Here is a 19,956-nt window from a genome sequence, read left to right on the forward strand (position 1 = left end):
ATAAAATTTATTTAATCTTTTTCTATATTTTTCTTAATGTTTTCCGAGTTTCAAATAGAGATTTAAAAACATAAATTTGATTTCACGAGAACATGGTCTCGGAATATTTGAGTTGACATTTACCTTATGCTTGAAGTTATGTTGGATTTGAATAAGATGTAGTATAAAATTATATTAAAATTTGTCTAAATTCACTCGGATCTAAATTTGAAGCCTAAAATTTGTGAATTGTTTTGATTTTATAATGGGCTTGCAGAGTGTGCGGGCCTGGGTTAAAAAGGATTTCATGGGATCCTCTTTTCCAACAAATTGGGCTTTAAAATTGGGCTGCATGCGTCGCTAGCCCACGTATTAATTGGGCTGGGCATTACCTGCACCAATTTATGGGCCGGTCCATATAGTTTTACACCAATTGATAATTTACACGTGTTTTATAAAATTGAGTGAGACTGCAGCTTTAAAAAATGGATTTGATAAAAATTGATAAGTACTTGAGAGAAGTGGAACAATCATATTTGAAAATAAAATATGTAATGAAATTAATTTAAAAATTTGATTCTATTATTACATACCAAACACACTACAAAATATTAATAAGAAAAAATAACTTTTTTAATTAAAATTGTTCTTTTATAATAAAATTTATTATTTTAATTCAAACTTATTTAGAAAATGCATGCTATTTATAAATGTGCATTTTTTGCTAAAGAAAATACAAAAAAATTATCTTACTTAAATATTAACTTTATTTGCACATATAATATAAATTTAAATTTGATTAATCAATCAACCTACAAACTAAAGAATAAATTGATGAATTTGTTGACAAATTCAAATTTAAAAATTAATGTTTCATTATAATTGACACCATAATTGATGTGAATACACCCTAGTTAATAAATAACTCAAATATAGAAAATAAAGGAGAGAATATAAAAAAAATTAGGATAATAATTTGCATAGTTAGATAGTGTATCGACGTCTACAAAAGTTAGCCTAGGCAAAAAATTTTACAATACTTTTTTTTTTAAATGATGTTATCTGAGACCCTTTAAACACTCAATTAATCAATTGAAATAATGAAGGGCGGTAATGGAACCGCCCCTCTACCCTTCTCCTTTTTATATTTAAAAGTATGATTTCAAATGAAAAGTTGTATCTCTCAAGATTCGAATTCAGACCATTTAACTAAGAGAACCTTGAGTTTACCATTTGAACCATCCCTGGGGGTAATTTTCACTACACTATTAAAAATGTTGTGTCGGGCACCCCACTTGTGTCAAATACCAATTCTACAACTATTGCTATTGAATATATAAAAAACTAAAGCAATGCAAAAACTAATAATAAAATAGTAAAAAAAACAAGACAAGAAATTTAACGAGATTCGGTATAGAATTACCTTAAGTCCTCGAGCGCCGACGATCAATCCACTACTTCTTGACAAAGTACAACTTTGAGGTGTATTTTACAAATGAAGAGTTGAGCCCTCTATATAATTTCAACCTCAAGTCTAAAAAACACTTCTCTCCAATGTGGGACAAATAATATAAAAAATTCAAAACAACATTTTATACTAATGTGGAAGTATTCTACCAATGTGGGACAAAAAACAACAAATCTCCACCTTGACGATAAATTTCAACAAATTTTTCAGTAACCAACATTTTCTGGAGTTCCACATCATCAGTGTCTTCCAAAAATATTCAGATTTGTAAGATATTGATCAAGTCCAAACAATGTTTGAACTTGATTGTTGTCACAATCTTGGTCAACATATCTGCGGGATTTTCAATTGTAGCAATCCTCTGAAGAAGTATCTTACCTCCATCAATAATATCCCGCATAAAATGAAATCGAATGTCGATGTGCTTCGTTCGTGCATAGTAGACTTGGTTCTTTGCTAAACAAATAGCAATCTGGCTATCACAGAATACAATAATATGCTTCTGAACAACTCCCAAATTTTCAAGTAAACCCTACAACCAAATAACTTCTTTAACAGCCTCTGAAGTTGTCACGTACTCTGCTTCTGTTGTAGACAAGACAATCGTAGACTGTAAGGTAGACCTCCAACTCACTAGATCATTAGCAAATATAAAAACATATCCAGTAGTTGATCGACGTTTATCCAAATCACCTACAAAATCAGAATCCACATATCCAACAACACGTTGATCAATAGTATTATTTTTCTCAAATACTATACCAACATCAATCGTATTTATAATATATCTCAAAATCCATTTCACAACTTGCCAATGTCCTTTACCCAGATCATGCATATACCTGCTCACCATACTAACAGCTTCTGAAATATCAGGTTTAGTACAAACCATTGGATACATCAAACTACCAACAGCACTTGCATAAGGAACCTGTGACATATACTTACGTTCCTCATATGATTTATAAGATAAAACCGCATTAAGTTTGAAATGAGGAGTAAGAGGAGTGCTTACTGGTTTTGACTGCTTAGACATGCCAAAACTCTGTACTTCCTTCTTCAAATACTGTTTCTGAGACAAACTAATTCTTCCTCTCATTCTATCTCTGTGAATCTCCATGCCAAGTATCTTCTTTGCTTCACCAAGATCTTTCATCTCAAACTCTTGATTTAACTGACTTTTCAACTTGTTGATTTCTTCCCTATTATTTGAAGCTGTCAACATATCATCAACATACAAGAGTAAATATATAAAACATCCATTTTTTAGTCAACGAAAATAAATACAATGATCATGTTTATTTCTAATGTACTTTTGACCCATCATAAACTGATGAAATCGTTTGTACCACTGTCTTGGAGACTGTTTTAAACCATACAACGATTTACCCAGTTTACATACCCAATTTCCTTTTCCAACAACTTGAAATCCATTTAACTGAGTCATATAGATTTCCTCTTCCAAATCACCATGTAAAAATACAGTTTTTACATCGAGTTGAACTAGTTCAAGATCAAATTGTGCTACTAAAGCCAACAAAATTCGAATGGAAGAATGTTTAACAATTGGAGAAAATACCTCATTATAATCAATGCCTTCCTTCTGTGCGTAGCCCTTAGCTACCAATCTAGCTTTGAAGCGAACATTATTTGCATATGGAAATCCTTTTTGCTTTACATAAACCCATTTACAATCAATTGCTTTCTTACCCTTGAGCAGTTGGGTTAGCTCCCAAGTCCGATTCTGATGAAGAGACTGCATTTCTTAAATTATTGCTCTTTTCCACTTATCTGATTCAGAGTTCCTCATTACTTCTTTGAAAAGGTAAGGAACATTATCATCCACAACTGAAAGTGTATAGGCCACCATATCAGTATATCGAGTAGGTTTTCGAATTTCTCGTCTTGGCCTTTGAGAAACAATTGATTCTTGTTGCTGTGAAGATTCTCGAATTGAAATTTCCTTTTCTTGTAAACTATTCCCCACCGTAACTAGAGAGTTACCTTGTGTAGTCTTATTTCTCACTGGGTTTCCCAAAATTATCTCAACCTCCACCTGTTGTTAAGTACCACTGGTCTTCTCTTCAACTCGTGACTCTTTGCGTATTGTTTTCTTCATCATCGCAAGTTCATCAAAAGTCACATCCTTACTTAAAATCGTTTTTTTCATCTCTAGACACCAAAGACGGCATCCTTTAACTCCTGCACTTATCCCCAAGAATATTGTTTTCTTGGCTCTTGGATCCAACTTTGATTCTTTAACATGATAATAGGTCATACTACCAAATACATGTAAAAAATCATAATCACTAGCAGGCTTTCCAGACCATACCTCTTAGGGTGTTTTCCCCTTTATTGTAGATGATGGTAGACGATTGATGAGATGACACGCATATCTAACAGCCTCAGCCCAAAACCTTTTGTCTGACCTAGCATTTGACAACATACATCGAACTTTCTCCAACAAAGTCTGATTCATGTGCTCTGCCAACCCTTTTTCTATTGTGGTGTATCTCGAACTGTGAAGTGTCGAGCAATACCTTCATCCCGACATACCTTCATAAATGGGTCACTCGTATATTCATCACCATTATCTGATCTGAGCCGTTGAATCTTTCTATCAGTTTGAGTTCCAACTAATTTTTTCCATTTAAGGGAAATATCACACACTTCATTTTTACGCTTCATAGAATACACCCAAGTTATTTTGAAAAAATTATCAACAAAAGTGACAAAATAATGCATACCACCCAACGAAGCCATTTTTGTGGGCCCCCATACATCTGTATGGATGTAGTCTAAAATACCTTCAGACTAGTGGACTGTAGTGTCAAATTTCACTCTAGTCTGTTTTCCTAGAATGTAATGTTCACAAAATTCAAGTTTGCACACCTTTGCACCCTTTAACAAACCTTACTTAGCTAATTGTTGCAAATATTTTTCTCCTACATGTGCTAATCGCATATGCCATAACTTGGTTGTATCTGAACTTGCCTCTTTCTCAAAAGAAACAGCTGTTGAGCCAATAACTGTACTACTTTGTAAATAATACAAGTTATTTTTCCTTATTCCTTTCATCACTACTAGCACACCTGATTTAATCTTTAAGGTTCCATCTTTCAAAGTGATAGTGAACCCTTTAGATTCTAAGGCACCTAATGAAAGTTATTTTTCAAAGTTATTTTTCCTTATTCCTTTCCTCACCACCAGCGCACTTGATTTAATCTTTAAAGTTTCATCTTTCAAAGTGATAGTGAACCCTTTAGATTCTAAGGCATCTAATGAAATCAGATTCTTCTTTAGGCTTGGAACATACCTAACATCAGTCAAGTTCTTAATAGTTCCATCTTGACATTTCAACTGTATTGATCCTATTCCAGTTGTTTTACAAGTATTATCATTTTCCAAAAAAACAACCCCACCATCTAATTCTTCAAAATTAGAAAACCATTCCCTATTGGGACACATGTGATAGGAACAACCAGAATCTAAAATCCACTCACCAAAATAATGTGACAAAGATGTTCCAACAAGAGAAAAATCTGACTCACTTCCATCATCATTGGCTATATTGGAATTAGAATGTGCTTTGCCCTTATTCTTCTGTTGTAATTTAGGGCAATCTTTCTTCCAATGCTCTCTCTCACAAGAAAAGACGCATTCATCTTTAGCAGGTCTCCCACGAGATTTACTCCTCCCATGAGATTTACTCTTCCTTCCAGGTATACGACTCTGAGAACGTCCCCTTATTATTAGTGCTTCTGCTGTTTCCTTATGGACCCTCTAATCCTTCTTTCTGCATCTAGTACTAATCAATGTAGTACAAATAACATCATAAGTAACTTTATATTTCCCATACAATAAAGTGGTGGTCAAATGTTCATACTCATTAGGGAGAGAATTTAGCAACAATATGACTTTATCCTCATCTTTCACTTTTTCATCCAAATTTAACAAATTGGAAAAAAAATTTATTGAAAGCATTTTTGTGGTCATTAATCGAAAATACCTGGTTCATACTGGAAGCTAAACAATTTCTATTTCAAATAGAGCCGATTTTCCAGACTCTTGGTCATAAATGTATCTTCCAATGTCTTCCACAATTTCTTTGCAGATGTCTTCCTCGTAACACAATATTTTTGATTTTTGGCGAGACACAGACGAATCGTACCACATGCCTGATGATTGATCTTTTCCCAATCTCTATCACCCATATCTACTGGTTTATCATTCAAAACAATATCTAGTTTTTGCTGATACAAGATGTCCATCACCTCACATTGCCACAGACCAAAATTATTTGTACCATCAAATTTCTCCACCTCAAACCGAGCATTAGCTATCTTCTTCGATGATGATGTCGAAGCCCAAGGGATTGGAGTTTGTGTGGACAGAGTTTCTTCTACTGCTGCACTAGTTTCTGCCATCTTCTATATATTCAATAACAACCAACAAAGCAAAAGGCCTAGGATGAATAGTACATACCTACTGTGTTTACTCTGTTTTATCCTATGAAATTCTACTTTGACCAGACCGACCTCCAGGGAGCGGCTGAACTGCAATGGTCTCTGAGCACTGGCTTAAACAAGGTCTTTCTTAAGCATCAAACATAGAATTAAGGATCCTAACAGAGGAACACTTCCGTATCAACACTATTCAACCTAGCTCTGATACCAATTGTTGTGTCGGGCATCCCACTTGTGTCAAACACCAATATTACAACTATTGCTATTGAATATATAAGAAACTAAAGCAATGCAAATACTAATAATAAAGCCGTAAAAAGAACAAGACAAGAAATTTAAAGAGGTTCGGTATAGAATTACCTACGTCCTCGGGTGCCAACGATCAATCCACTACTTCTTGACAAAGTACAACTATGAGGCGTGTTTTACAAATGAAGAGTTGAGCCCTTTATATAGCTTCAACCTCAAGTCCAAAAAACACTCCTCTCCAATGTGGGACAAATAATATAAAAAATTTAAAACAACATTTTATTCTAATGTGGAACTATTCTACCAATTTGGGATAAAAAATAACAAAAAAAAGTTTCATCAAAATTTTGCCCACTTGTTACTTCACCCTTAGAACTAGGGGTGTACAAAATTTACCAAAAAATCAAAAATCGGACTGAAATCACAAACGGTTCAATTTTTCGGTATTCAGTTTCCGTTTCGGCTTTTGAAATTATAAATTTTTGGTTTTGGTTTCATTTTAAAAACATAACCGAGCCGAAAAAACTAAAAAATCGATTTAAATTAAATATATATAAATTAATATAATTACATAATAGTTCATATATATAAATTTGGGTTGGGGAGTCGTTCGGGGCAGGGTTTTACTTTTAGTATACTCGCATTGCTTTGAATATGAGTGCTCTTTGCGACTCTGCTTGACTGCCTCTCTCGGACTCTCAGTCACTCTCTGTCAGTTCGTCTCTCGACTCTTAATCTCTCACTCTCTTAGACACTTGAAGTTGATGCTATGCAGCGCAACTGTGTTGCACCATTGCCGTCGACGGACGACGACCTCTACGGCTCTACCTCCCTCCCCTATCCTCTCAAGTCTCAACTCTCAAGTAGTTGAGGAAATTGGTTAAAAATAAAAAAATAAAAATCGTAATCAAACTGTCGGTTCGCAGGATAATTTAGTCAATTCGATTTTGGGTTTGACCCATAACAAAAAAAAACTGAACTAATTACACCCTTACTTAGCATCACTTCTAATACACTATAGGATTCTTTATCACTTATTTACATATTTTAAACAAACAATCACTATGAGTTATTGCTTTGTACTAATTCGTCTTAGTTAACTATCATTGAGCCAATAATAAACAATATCACCAATTAACTTTAAAATATTACTATTTATTATATCAACATTTTAATGGTGTGATTTATTATTTGATCACTTAGAACGAACATATTTCAAATGATTCTAAAACAAAGCACAAATTTCATATGACAAGTAGAGGAAGGAAGCACAGGTACTACACCCCTGCTCTACTGCCACGTGGGCGTATGACGTAACGGGCCGACGAGTTTCTGCATTTCCCTGCGTAGGGCCTTATGTTGGAGTTTAATGGGCTTTTCGTTTGCTAGCCCATTTCAGCGTAGACTGCTGAGTAGAAATTCCGGCCCAAATACCAACTGGGCCGGGCAGAATACGACGAAGTAAACGGCGAGAACACGTTTTCTGAACGCCTTCACCACGCCAAGCGTTCTCTGAAAAGTAGAAAATATCGCGATATTTTCCATCGTGAAATTATCTTCTCCCGTACATGATCCACTTTTGCGGGGTTCTGTAAGCCTTTAAGCCAATCGCAGGCGCCCACGTGTCATACTCTTTTGCTTTTCAACTGGAAAAACGACAAAAGGCGGCGCGCTGTGCTGGGTTCCGGTTTCGGACACGTTTTTTAAATTTCAGCGGAGAATCTACGACCGGCAAATCTGGTCTTTTCGGAATTGCCAAACCCTTTGGACTGTTATACCCCTCGCTTCCGCAACATTTCACCAATCTTTGCTCTCGGGTCAAATTGTTTTTGCCCAACTGCCTAAATTGCCCTTGGCCCTTTCACTTATTTTTATCTCAGCTCTTACCAAAGGAAAGGATGTTGCGTCCATGTTAAATTACCACTCTATTGAACATCTAAAGTTGTGTTTGGCCTGATGTGATCTGAAAATGCTTATGGTTATATATATATATATATATATATATATATATATATATATATATATATATATATATTGTGTGTGTGTGTGTGTGTGTGTGTGTGTGTTTTTATAAATGATGTATCGTATACTACTAAGTGAAAGTTCTCTATGAATTAGTTTGACTTTTAAATTTTGAAAAATATTTTTACAATTATGCAAAATTGCTTCTTCTTACATACTAGTTTTATTTTTTGGCTAAAGACACTCACTTCTTTTAAGGTTTGCCAAAAAGACAGAAGTCTTATTAAAGATTTCAAAAATCTTAGAGACCTCTTATTAGATTTCAAGAATTTTAGGAACTTCTCTTTAGGTTGACCAAAAAGATAAAAAATATCCCATTATATTTTGCTAAAAAACAAGTATTTTGAGAAAATATTTGTGTCTTTTTGTGAGACCTTAGAACATGTTTGTGACATTTTTGAAACTTTGAGGAAGTCTAATAAAATTTTTAAAACCTTAGGTAAATTCTTGCATTTTTTTCTTCCAAACCTCAGGAAATGTGAGTTTCTTTTGCACTTTATTTTGAATCAACCAATAGTTCATAAAAGTCGTGTATGTCTATAACTAATATAATTCATATAAAGTTTTCATAGATTAGAAATTCATAATGAAAATAAAAGTCTAGTTAACATGCAAAAATTAATATATCTAAAATGATAAACACTTTTATTGAAAATTTAGTGGGCGTAACTTTTGAAAATTTTGATTTGAAAATTTCAGAGAGTTGAAAATGATAATCACATGGAGTAAATACATTTTTGCCTTAAAATGAGACTATTATCTAATGCCTTCGCCAGTAAGGGGTAATAAGGTAAATTGAGTTCTCTAGTTCATAAAAGTAAACCATTGCCTCGGCACCTACGAACCTTCCCCTCCTCCGCCTATAAAATCTTCATTCTCTCTCTCTCTTTCCGTTCAAATTGTTTGGTAAGATAAACTTCTGTGTCACTGTAAGTAAAATCATTCAATTCCATTTCCATTTTCCATTTCCGTTCGCAATTCTTAGATTTCTATTTTGTTTTTTGATTTTCCTGTTGTATATTTACTCTCTGTTCGTCAAATTTTCAAGATAAACAGAGCAGGATATTACAGAATTCTTATATAATTATTTAAGAAAACCCTAATTCATCGAATATTTTCGTTCTAGCTCAAGAATTATGAATTCTAGCTGTTGTATTGGAATAACCACCATGAAACCCTGTTGTAGAATTCTAATTAGCCGTAGAAATCCCTTCATTTTCGGATTCCCAATCCGGAAATGCGATCATTCAATTGTGGATAATTTGTCGAAATTTCATTCAAATTCGGCCCATGGTCGGCGAATCCAGTGTTGTTCTTCTAGGGTTTTAGGTTCTAGATGTGTGATTGATCCGAATCAGAGAGCCTTTTGTGTCTCTGATTTGAGATGGGGCCGATCTAGGGTTTTTCCGGCTTCGTGTTGTGTTGATAAAGGTAGGCGTCTTTCAGTTATAGTCAATGTTGCTTCAGATATTAGGAACCATTCAACTTTGGTTGAGGCGCCTCATGTTAATGAGAAGGGCTTTGAGAGGATTTACATTGAGGGGGGCTTGAATGTTAAGCCTTTGGTGATTGAGAAAATTGAGAAGGGTCACAGTATAGGGAAAGAGGAAGAATCTAGGGCAGATGTTAATGGTTCCAATGTGCTTACTGATAATTTGAAGGGTTTGAAAGAGGCAAAGGCATCGACTCGTGAGAGAGAGGTGTCTGAAATTGAGAGAGAAGCGTGGAATTTGCTTCGAGGTTCCATCGTGAATTATTGCGGAAACCCAGTGGGGACTATTGCAGCTAATGATCCGGTGGACAAGCTACCGCTCAATTATGATCAGGTTTTTATTCGTGATTTTGTCCCATCAGCGCTTGCTTTTTTGCTCAATGGAGAAGGAGAGATTGTGAAGAATTTTCTCCTTCACACTTTGCAATTACAGGTGCATTCTTATTCTTAGCCTCATCTTATTTAAGTTTTTTATATTTAATTGCAGAAATTTTCTTCATTAATCACCCTTCACAATTTATAGGTTGGGTTTCATCTATGGTGCTGGTTATTTGTTAATAGTTTTTGCTTTTAATTAGACTGTAGTTCAGTGAAGATTGAATGTGCCATTGCCTTCGATTTTACAAACCTGGTCAGTATCACGAATGAGACCTATAGATCATTAATAAAATTCAGATTCAATACCATAGGCAGTGATGCCTTATCACTTTTAAGGAATTAATAGAATGACTCCCAGGTCTACTTTTTTGCATCTGTGTTGATGGTTGCTTTTTTCTGCAATGCTCTCATTGAAATAGAATGACACAATAACACACAACATTATTGATGTTCCTTGGGGCGAACATTCCCCAAGTGCACTGTGGCATACACAGTTCTTTTTTCTTTTTTAATCAGTGTAAGTATTTGGTCAAATGTATCATGCACTTAATTTGTTTGTACAAAGGGTGCTGGGGAAATGATTCTTTTTTATGTGGTGAACAAAAGAATTCCTTGCCTTATCATCATGGGCAAGTGTATTTTACTTTGACGTACTATGCAGCTATCTTGTGGCCTATTTGTGGATGACCAACATGGTTTTTTGTTGCTTTTTAGTTTCCATAAGAAACTTAAAATGAATCCATTTTTTTTTCATGGTTTAGAGTTGGGAGAAGACTGTGGACTGCTATAGCCCTGGCCAAGGATTGATGCCGGCAAGTTTCAAAGTTAGAACTGTGCCTCTTGATGGAAGCAATGGAGCAGTTGAGGAAGTTTTGGATCCAGATTTTGGTGAATCAGCCATTGGGCGTGTTGCCCCTGTTGATTCGGGTAAGGAATATGTATTTATATGGATGAACCCATAATAATCCGCACTAGATGTGAATTAGAGCCAACATGTTGCTGGATGAACCCATAAATAGGTAGGAGTGTGGGACTCACCAGATGGATAGATTTGGCGCTGTCGGACCTCATGGTTTTAGGACCTTAGCTTTTGCTTCTTTTGCCCGAGTTAAGGCTTCATTAACGAACTATGTACCAAGTTTAAATCACCGACTCCAGAACCAACTTTTGCTGCTCTATTTTCATTCTTTAGTTATTGCACATTTCACATTTGCATGCATACTTGATGTTTCTTGTCAGCCTAACATTATGATTTTGTCGTTCCCTTCCCCCAAACAACCATGCAAAAAAAATGTCATCACTTATAATATAACTGCTTCACTGCCTGGTACTTGGAATTTGAAGCAATTGTGCTGATTAATTTGCAGGGTTATGGTGGATCATTCTGTTGAGAGCTTACGGAAAGATAACAGGCGACTATGCGTTGCAAGAGAGGGTGGATGTGCAGACAGGCATAAGACTGATCCTTAATTTGTGCTTAACTGATGGCTTTGACATGTTCCCTACTCTTTTGGTCACTGATGGTTCCTGCATGATTGATAGACGGATGGGCATCCATGGTCATCCCCTTGAAATCCAAGTTAGTTTTTCTTGGCTGCTTAGATTAAATGGGTTTTGTAGGATTGTTTGTTTACTTATCATATCATCTAAAGATAAAGATTGCAACAAATTGAACGTGTTTCTAAAACTTGACACATTGGCACGCCAGTCAATTGTGAAATAAATTTTGCAGTTTACCAGTTGTGATTGTTGATTCATGTCAAGATAAGCTTGATATATGAGTAGGCGTGAAGAAATTGTGTTTAACTTGTATCTAAATGTTAAATATTTAAGAGTTCTTCAAATTTTCTGCTGATAGAAAATTTGGAAACCCAATGTGGTAGTTGGCCTCTTTTTGCAGGTGGGGACATGGTATTGGGTGGACCGGGGAGCATATATTTATTGGAAAGATGATTGAAATATCAATTTTATTCTTATCTTATGCTTTGTAAGAGAAATAAATGGGATTGGTTGTAAGAAAGCACTCGGGTGTGCTGTCATGCACAAATAGGCGTGCTCAAGTCAAGTGCAGCCATGTCCCATAAAAGTATGCAGATTAGGAACCATGTCCAAGCCCCAAGACCCTGATCAAAAGCCTCAAAACTTCACTATGACCTATATGTTAGATGCCTTTGTGAACGATATGAGCTAGTCAACCACACAAGCATGCCCAGTCTTCCCTTCCTAACTCTTTGTTTCTGTAGCTCTGGCCTCTGTGTATGTGTTACTTTCTAGTTCTGCCTTATCTCAATGTTCCTATGCCTAACCATAGATGTTTCCTTGACAAATTTGATTGCACAGGCCTTGTTCTATTCTGCTTTACGCTGCTCTCGTGAGATGCTCACTGTCAATGGTGGAACAAAGAATTTGGTGATGGCTATCAACAACAGACTTAGTGCATTGTCATTTCATATCAGGGAATATTACTGGGTGGATATGAAGAAGATCAACGAAATATATCGCTACAAGACTGAAGAATACTCTACTGATGCCACTAACAAGTTCAATATTTATCCAGATCAAATTCCTGCCTGGCTAGTTGATTGGATTCCAGAGAAGGGTGGATACCTTATTGGTAATTTGCAGCCTGCACATATGGATTTTAGATTTTTTACCCTCGGAAATCTATGGGCCATTGTTTCCTCTTTGGGTACCCCCAAACAGAATGAGGGTATTCTCAATCTTATTGAAGCCAAATGGGATGATCTTGTGGCTCAAATGCCTATGAAGATATCTTACCCCGCTTTAGAGAATGAAGAATGGCGTATTATCACTGGCAGTGACCCAAAGAATACGTGAGCTTTCTTTAATTTCCAGTGCTTACCTGGCACTGTTATGGTCTTCATAAAACCTGTTATCCCACCTGTGTTGCAAATTCTCATCCATTATTTGTATTCCCTTTCCCAACAAATGTTTTTTATTTGTTTTTTTTGCTTGCAGCCCATGGTCATATCATAATGGTGGATCTTGGCCAACGCTTCTGTGGCAGGTACTAGATTATGAGCTTTCCAAATTTTATGGCTGCTTCTGGAAGGATTAATAAAGTTACATTAGCCTAGCTGTTTTGATTAAAACTGGGATAAGCGAAATTAGATCTGTTGACGATTTAGTTTGTCAAACAATCAAGCTATACCATCTAATGGGGTGGATTTTGATCTTGTCTGAATTATTTTGAATCATTTTATTTTAAATTGTTAATATTTCTTCACTGCTTGATTTCTCAGTTCACGTTGGCCTGCATAAAGATGAAGAAGCCCGAATTAGCAAGAAAAGCTGTTGCTTTGGCTGAGGCAAGGCTAATGGTGGATCAGTGGCCTGAATATTATGACACACGGAATGGGAGGTTCATAGGCAAGCAATCCCGGCTTTTCCAAACATGGACAATTGCTGGTTTCCTGACCTCAAAGATGCTCTTGGAGAACCCTGAAATGGCATCCTCGTTGTTCTGGGAAGAGGACTATGAGCTCCTCGAGATCTGTGTCTGTGCACTAAGCAAAACTGGTCGGAAGAGGTGCTCGCGTGGCGCTGCAAGATCTCAAATGCTCTTTTGATCACAATTCCCTCCTTTGAAGACTTTATTAGCATATTGGCTGGAAAGGGCAATTTGATTTATATAACACAGCATATTTTCATCATGTGGACAAACTAGGCGGTGATCTTGTACACATACACATTGGTATATGTCAGATTTTTTGCTGACATTTCCAGGTAAAAAAGGTTTAACAGATTACAATACTGTAAAAACCTTGATCAGTGTACCATGGATTAGGGTAGATGACTGAATTGAAATAGAGGGGCTGATGTTTTTGGAAGGCCTCCAACCTATTGTAACAGTTCTGGATTTGAACAGTTGATTGTATATGTAATAAATCATCACCCATTTACATGCATGACACTTCTATATGCCTTTTCTTCTTTTTTGCACGCCTCATATTTACTCCGTTTGTGGGTTCGAATTACCGATATTTCCTGGTTTTTCCATATTTTCATGTTCACTGTGAAGTGTAAACAATGGAGTTCAGCTTGGAAAAGAAATTTACCCATTGATGATTGAGATTTACCCATTTCATCCCTGCTGAACAAAACCCTTGGGAAGAATTACAGCAAAATTCCCCTTTTACGGGGTGCAAACTGTAGTACTAACTTCTCTAACCCTTTTTACCAGCCATGCTTGAATCTGAATTACATCAAAGCAGCTTCATCATCTGTGCAGTTCTTGAAGAGGTCAAGCCTGTCGTCCCCAAGCCTGAGAGAATACATAGCCTTCTTGTACTCTTCCCAAGTGAAGGGCCTGTAACGGGAGGGTCTCTGGGGAGTGACCAGCTCTGGAGGACATGTGATCTTTGCGTGGGGGGGAGGGGCCCCAAAGTAGGCCATTGACATTCTCGGCTTGTGTGATGAGTTAGCCAGCACCCTGTGCCTCACACTCACAAATCTCCCATTTGTCATTGCCTTCAAAATGCACAAAATTTTTGTATATTAGTTTAAATTGCTGCATTCTCCCCTACAAGGCTTTAACTAGGAAAGTAAAATTAGGAAGGAAAAATAAACAGAGGGAGGATGACTTATCCAATTAAAAGCACAAATACACTAGCTCTACATTTGGAAATAAGAAATTCAAGGATTTATGAGAAACTCGTACAAATTCAAACCCAAGTCTCATGTTCATACTCCAAATACTGCTTAAATAAAATGACTTGCATAAAAAACTAAGCTTATACTTTGAGAGGTCTTGGATTTGGATTCGTATTGAATTTGGATAAGATGTAACATAAAATTATATCAAAATTTATTCAAATACATTCAAATCCAAATCGAAGGACTGAAATTCATACTCCTAAATGCAACATTTAGGACTAATGTTTTGAACTTATGAGTGAGTTGTGTTAAAGAAAGCTTATTATTCAAGCGTTCTATGCCTATGCGAGTTTATATATTCATTTTTTTATTATCTAAAAATATAGAAGGAATACAAAAGCATTTAAATTTGAATAGTTGTGCCCACAAAGTAGCTAAGAAGAATACATAAGTTTCACTTAAATTTTTTATCTTATTGAAAACATTGACTAAACCACAGCCACTAAAATATTTTCTCAAACCCATTTTTCTTGCCATTGAAGTAAGCATAAATGACCTCTTTGGAAGAAACTTGAAATTCAAACATCTTTAACTTAAAAGTCACAAAATGAACTTTACAGTATTTTTTTTTTTGAAATTTTGCAAACTGCAACATGAATGAATTGTCATGCCTCAATATCATGTAATACTTCGTATAGAAGCATTTTCATCTCTGCTTCTACTTAAAAAATGTCATAATTTATTATTTTTTTTAAAAATAAATTTGAATCTATTTATATTAGTCAAATTTATGCGCAAATTACTTGAATTTAATTCGTTCTTTAATTTAATTTGATTTGATTTGATTATACTAAAGTTCTAATCAAGTTTAAGTTACTTGAGTATTTTAACGAACTAAGTTGGACCTCAATAATTGTATTCTCGTTGAATTTTGAGTGTAATCAAACTTTTTAATTTTATTATTTTTGTATTATATATGTCATACAATATATATTTTATGAATATATTTAATATTATAAATATATATATATAATATTAATTTATATCGAGTTGAATTTTATGAACAGTTAAGCCGATTCACCTCGAATGCACGCTCAAGTCATAATATATAATTATATAGTATTGGCCGGGAACTGAAGTGCGAGGCCCACCAACTGATGACCTGATCATCATCATGATAAGCATGAGGCACGTCTGATCCGTCTGATCAGTTCTGCACAGCAGTGATTCCAAGCCATTTCATTTCATTTCTCCGGTTCCTGTCAATCACGTCAAGAGTGGCGAGAGAGAGAGAGAGAGGGAGAGAGAGAGAGAAGGAACCTGTAAGACGTCTCCCACATTGACATAGAAGGAGGTGGGGTCGGGTGGGACAGGGACCCACACCCCATCACCAACAGAGATTTGGAGGCCGCCCACGTCGTTGGATCTGAGGATGGTCAAGATCTGAGGGTCAGAATGCTCTCCGAACCCAATCCTGCTGCTACTGCTGCTGCTGTTGCTGGCACGATGACAGGTGGGAGGTGACATGTCAGCGTCCCAGCCGTTGCTGCCGCCCATGGGAGAAGTGGGGTAGTGATTGAGCCTGAACAAGGAATCGCTATCAACGGCGGAGATGAGCCGGCTGAAGACTGACGTGTCAGTAACCCACAGCCCCTCTGCCATCAGATCTAATAGCTCACATGCCAGCTCCCTAACCGCCTCTATGTACCCACTCACCGCACAGCTGTCACCACACGTCGCCACATCATCAACTACTTCTTAATTCTAGTTATTAATTAGTAATAAATAATTAAATTAAATTTAAATTTTAAAAAACACCTCCAAATTCTCTAAATATCACGAATTTTCCATAATTATAAAAAAAATTCTTTACAATTATAATTCCATTGATAAAAATAACTCCCCTCATATAGTGTAGAAATCATAATGCAAATTTTAAAAAATATTTATAAAACCAAAATTTGTGGGTTCAAAATAAGAAATATTTTCCCTAAATTATGAATAATTCATAATAGGAAGGTGTCCGTTGGCACTTTATGTTTATTTTTAAAATATATTAAAAAATATTTAATAGAATAAATATTATTTAAGTGTCAATATTACCTCTATTTTGTATTAATAATTTAATTTTAGTTGTAAAATTAGATGCAAATAAAGTATAAGAATATAACTTATCCAAAGCATAATTTTCGAGCATTAAATTTGAATTTGAGTGAATTTAAATAAATTTTGATATAATTTTTTATTATATATTTTTCAAAAGATCTAGATAAATTATTAATATACCTATAAAAATTGGCTATAAATCTTTTCTAAAATTTCAAAATGTCATATATCATTCTTAAAATTTGTTTTTATCAAACTTTTTTTTAATAAAATATAAAAAAAATTTCTATGTGTGTGTGTGTGTGTTTTTTTTTCCTTCTAAATCTCAAAGATTTTCCGAACTCAAATTATGAAAGAAAGAACCAAGTAAATGTATCAGCAACAACTGAAATTTCAAGAAAAATTCTTAAAAATTTTGAAATTTTAAGAAAAATGCTCGATGTCTCATCATGACATAAGAACATGTGGCAAGATTTCAGTAGATACAAGTGTGAGCCTCCCGATCCTATCATATGCACTCTGTATCATGAAGGTTGATATTGCACAACTTAGCTTTTTTAAAATCACCATTTTGATTTTGATTTTGATTTTGAAATATTGTTGTAATATGTATTTTAAAATTCGCCACAGCAAAAGCTCACGGGGAGCATTAGATAGTTTTGTTGTGGTGGGTTACCAGAATTGGTTAAAAGGAAACGTAGTTGCTTTTTCCAGTATCTATGATTTGACTATGCCTTCTTCAATTATTATATCTGACTTGTCATTCTGATCCCACCACCCCAAAGCACCTACACACCAATTTTCTGTGCAAGTACATGTACTGGATCACCACCCCCGTCCCCCCTTTCCCTGTTGACATTTATCTATGTATAATTTATTATTTTTAAAAATACAGTTTATCAGGAAAAATTATTGTACGTAATAGTAATTTTGTTATTTTTAATAACTACAGAAAATTCTTCATACTGAATGATACTGATAACAGTATTCAACACAACGTGGGTATATCATAATATAATCAATGCATACAATATTATCTATTAAGCACTTATAATTTCATGTCTGTAACTTGAAATTGTATTATGGATTTGAAAAAAACATGTTATAAAATTATAGTTAGGTGTAGATCTTATAAAAGATAAGATAAAGGAAAGACGACTCAGATGGTATGGACACTTGCAACGCAGGTCTTATAGTGTACCTGTGAGGAAGAGTGACTTAGTTACTGTGGGGGCAGTAGAATGGGTAGGTTTAGACTTAAAATAACTTGGGAGAATATAGTGAGTAAGAGTTTAGTATCCTTGAATTTATAAAAAAAAAAATAGTCTATAATCGCATAAATTGGTGGAAAAAAATTCATTTAACCGATCCCACTTAGTAGGACTAAGGTTTGGTTTTGTTGTTGTTGTTGTTGAAACATCCAAACTAATTTAAATTAAGATTCTAAACGTATTAACTTTAGTTTTAAATAAGACTAGTAATCAATAATAGAGAAGGAGGGAGATTAGAACTCTAATTAATTAAGGCTCTTATATATGGGGCCTCAGGCAAGCAGTTTAAGTATTGCACGGGATCATAATATAGATTATATGCCCATTTATCACGTGCGAGAAAATAAACGTAGTTATCTAAAATTAGGGCAAGGGAAAAACCAAATTATTAATATGTGATTAACTATTGTTGATATTTGTTTCTAACTACTATGGTACTGTTCTTTAGACCTTTTGAAAAAGTATTATTAACAATGTTCACATGCATTATGGATGGATCCCCAAGGAAGAGAATTATTAGAAATAGAAAACGAAGAAAAAAAAATTCTAGATGCATTATCATTACTCCAAGAAAAACACTAAGTAATTAACCACTCTTGAGTTGACAAATTACTATTATATATGCAACGAGAATATCAGAAAAAAATGAAATCAAATTTATCAGTTCACTTATTATTCAAACCTTCATCAAACATGACGACAGCTTGGAGTTGAGGTCTCTAGGGTTAATAATTTATGAGGAGGAGGGAGAAGGTACGTACCTAAATTTGGTAGGGTCGTGGGAGATGGAAATGGCTCTGTGGGAAATGGAGGGAAGGTCAGTGTGGAGGAGGAGGTACTCCACCTCTCCCACATCCCCACCCAACCCGATGCTCTTGCTGCCGTAGCCGCAGGGGTTGGCCGGCCCCGCCTGCCGCTTCTCCCCCGCCGGCTTCCCGAAGAACCGGTAGCTCTCTTCCTCCATCCTCCCTATCACCTCCGCCCGCACTCCATGGTTCACCACCTTGAAGAACCCGTACTCCTCGCACGCCTTCACTATCTCCTTCGCCACCTCCCCTCTCTTCCCCCACGACATGTCCACCACCGGCACCTCCTCATCCCCACTCCGTCCGATCTTTTCTTTCCGTCCCGCCGCTACCATTACCGGCCGCCCGTTATCTGATGACGCACGTGCTGCGCTTTCAGAAGAGAGAGAGAGAGAGAGATGGAGAGATGGGTACATATATATTCACTAGCAAGGGGTTTATATATACAGAGGAGAGAGAGAGAGAGATGGGATGGAAGTACAAAATAGCAAATTAGCCCGTCGCACGATAACGTTGACTTTTAATTGCTGTTTTTCGTGATTTAATGTGATATTTAAATCTAATCATTTTATTTTATTCCCCTTTTTGACTAACTATTTCATGATAAACCACTTTTCACCACCTTTCTCGAGTCTCGACCAACCTTCTTTATTATATATTACACATATACCCCCCCCTTTCTATTATTATTACACACTTAGTCGGTTTACGGATACTTATTTTGTAATATTTATTCTACACATATCGAGCACAATTTGCACTAACATTTTCTACAGCACTTGTTAGTATTAAGAGAGATTTAGTAATGCTCGAACTCAATTCGAATTAACAACTTTGATGCCACTTGTTAGCATCAGGAGAGATCTCATGAACATGTTTAGCCTCGATGAACGTAAACAATTAATTCATTTGTCAATTCACGTATATAAGTCTCTGAGATCCTCTACTCAATTTTTAGACGTGAGACAAAAACTCATATCTTAAAAAATTGTTAGTCAATTAGGTCGCCTAACTATGTAAAATTTTAAATAATTCAATTAACTCAAAAACTCCCCCTTTCCATTTGAGTACGCGCTTAGATGTTATGAGTTTAGATTTTATT

The 19,956-nt window shown here is 35.5% G+C and overlaps 2 protein-coding genes across 2 annotated transcripts; one reads left to right on the forward strand and one right to left on the reverse strand.

Moving 5' to 3' along the window:
* The first annotated feature begins 9,021 nt into the window (after window positions 1–9,021).
* LOC131151711 (alkaline/neutral invertase A, mitochondrial) lies at window positions 9,022–13,983 on the forward strand. Its single transcript, XM_058103091.1, has 6 exons — window positions 9,022–10,109; window positions 10,816–10,981; window positions 11,422–11,633; window positions 12,395–12,888; window positions 13,034–13,082; window positions 13,318–13,983. Exons 1-6 carry the CDS (start codon window positions 9,321–9,323, stop codon window positions 13,642–13,644), a joined length of 2,037 nt encoding a protein of 678 aa, XP_057959074.1. The 5' UTR covers window positions 9,022–9,320; the 3' UTR covers window positions 13,645–13,983.
* LOC131151712 (gibberellin 2-beta-dioxygenase 6-like) lies at window positions 13,457–19,260 on the reverse strand. The gene is made up of 3 exons (XM_058103092.1): window positions 18,810–19,260; window positions 15,992–16,394; window positions 13,457–14,545 (listed from the first exon to the last, which is right to left on the reverse strand). Exons 1-3 carry the CDS (start codon window positions 19,187–19,189, stop codon window positions 14,276–14,278), a joined length of 1,053 nt encoding a protein of 350 aa, XP_057959075.1. The 5' UTR covers window positions 19,190–19,260; the 3' UTR covers window positions 13,457–14,275.
* Window positions 19,261–19,956: the final 696 nt, after the last annotated feature.

The sequence above is a fragment of the Malania oleifera genome, chromosome 3 (genome assembly GCF_029873635.1).
Source record: "Malania oleifera isolate guangnan ecotype guangnan chromosome 3, ASM2987363v1, whole genome shotgun sequence".
Lineage (NCBI taxonomy): Eukaryota > Viridiplantae > Streptophyta > Magnoliopsida > Santalales > Ximeniaceae > Malania > Malania oleifera.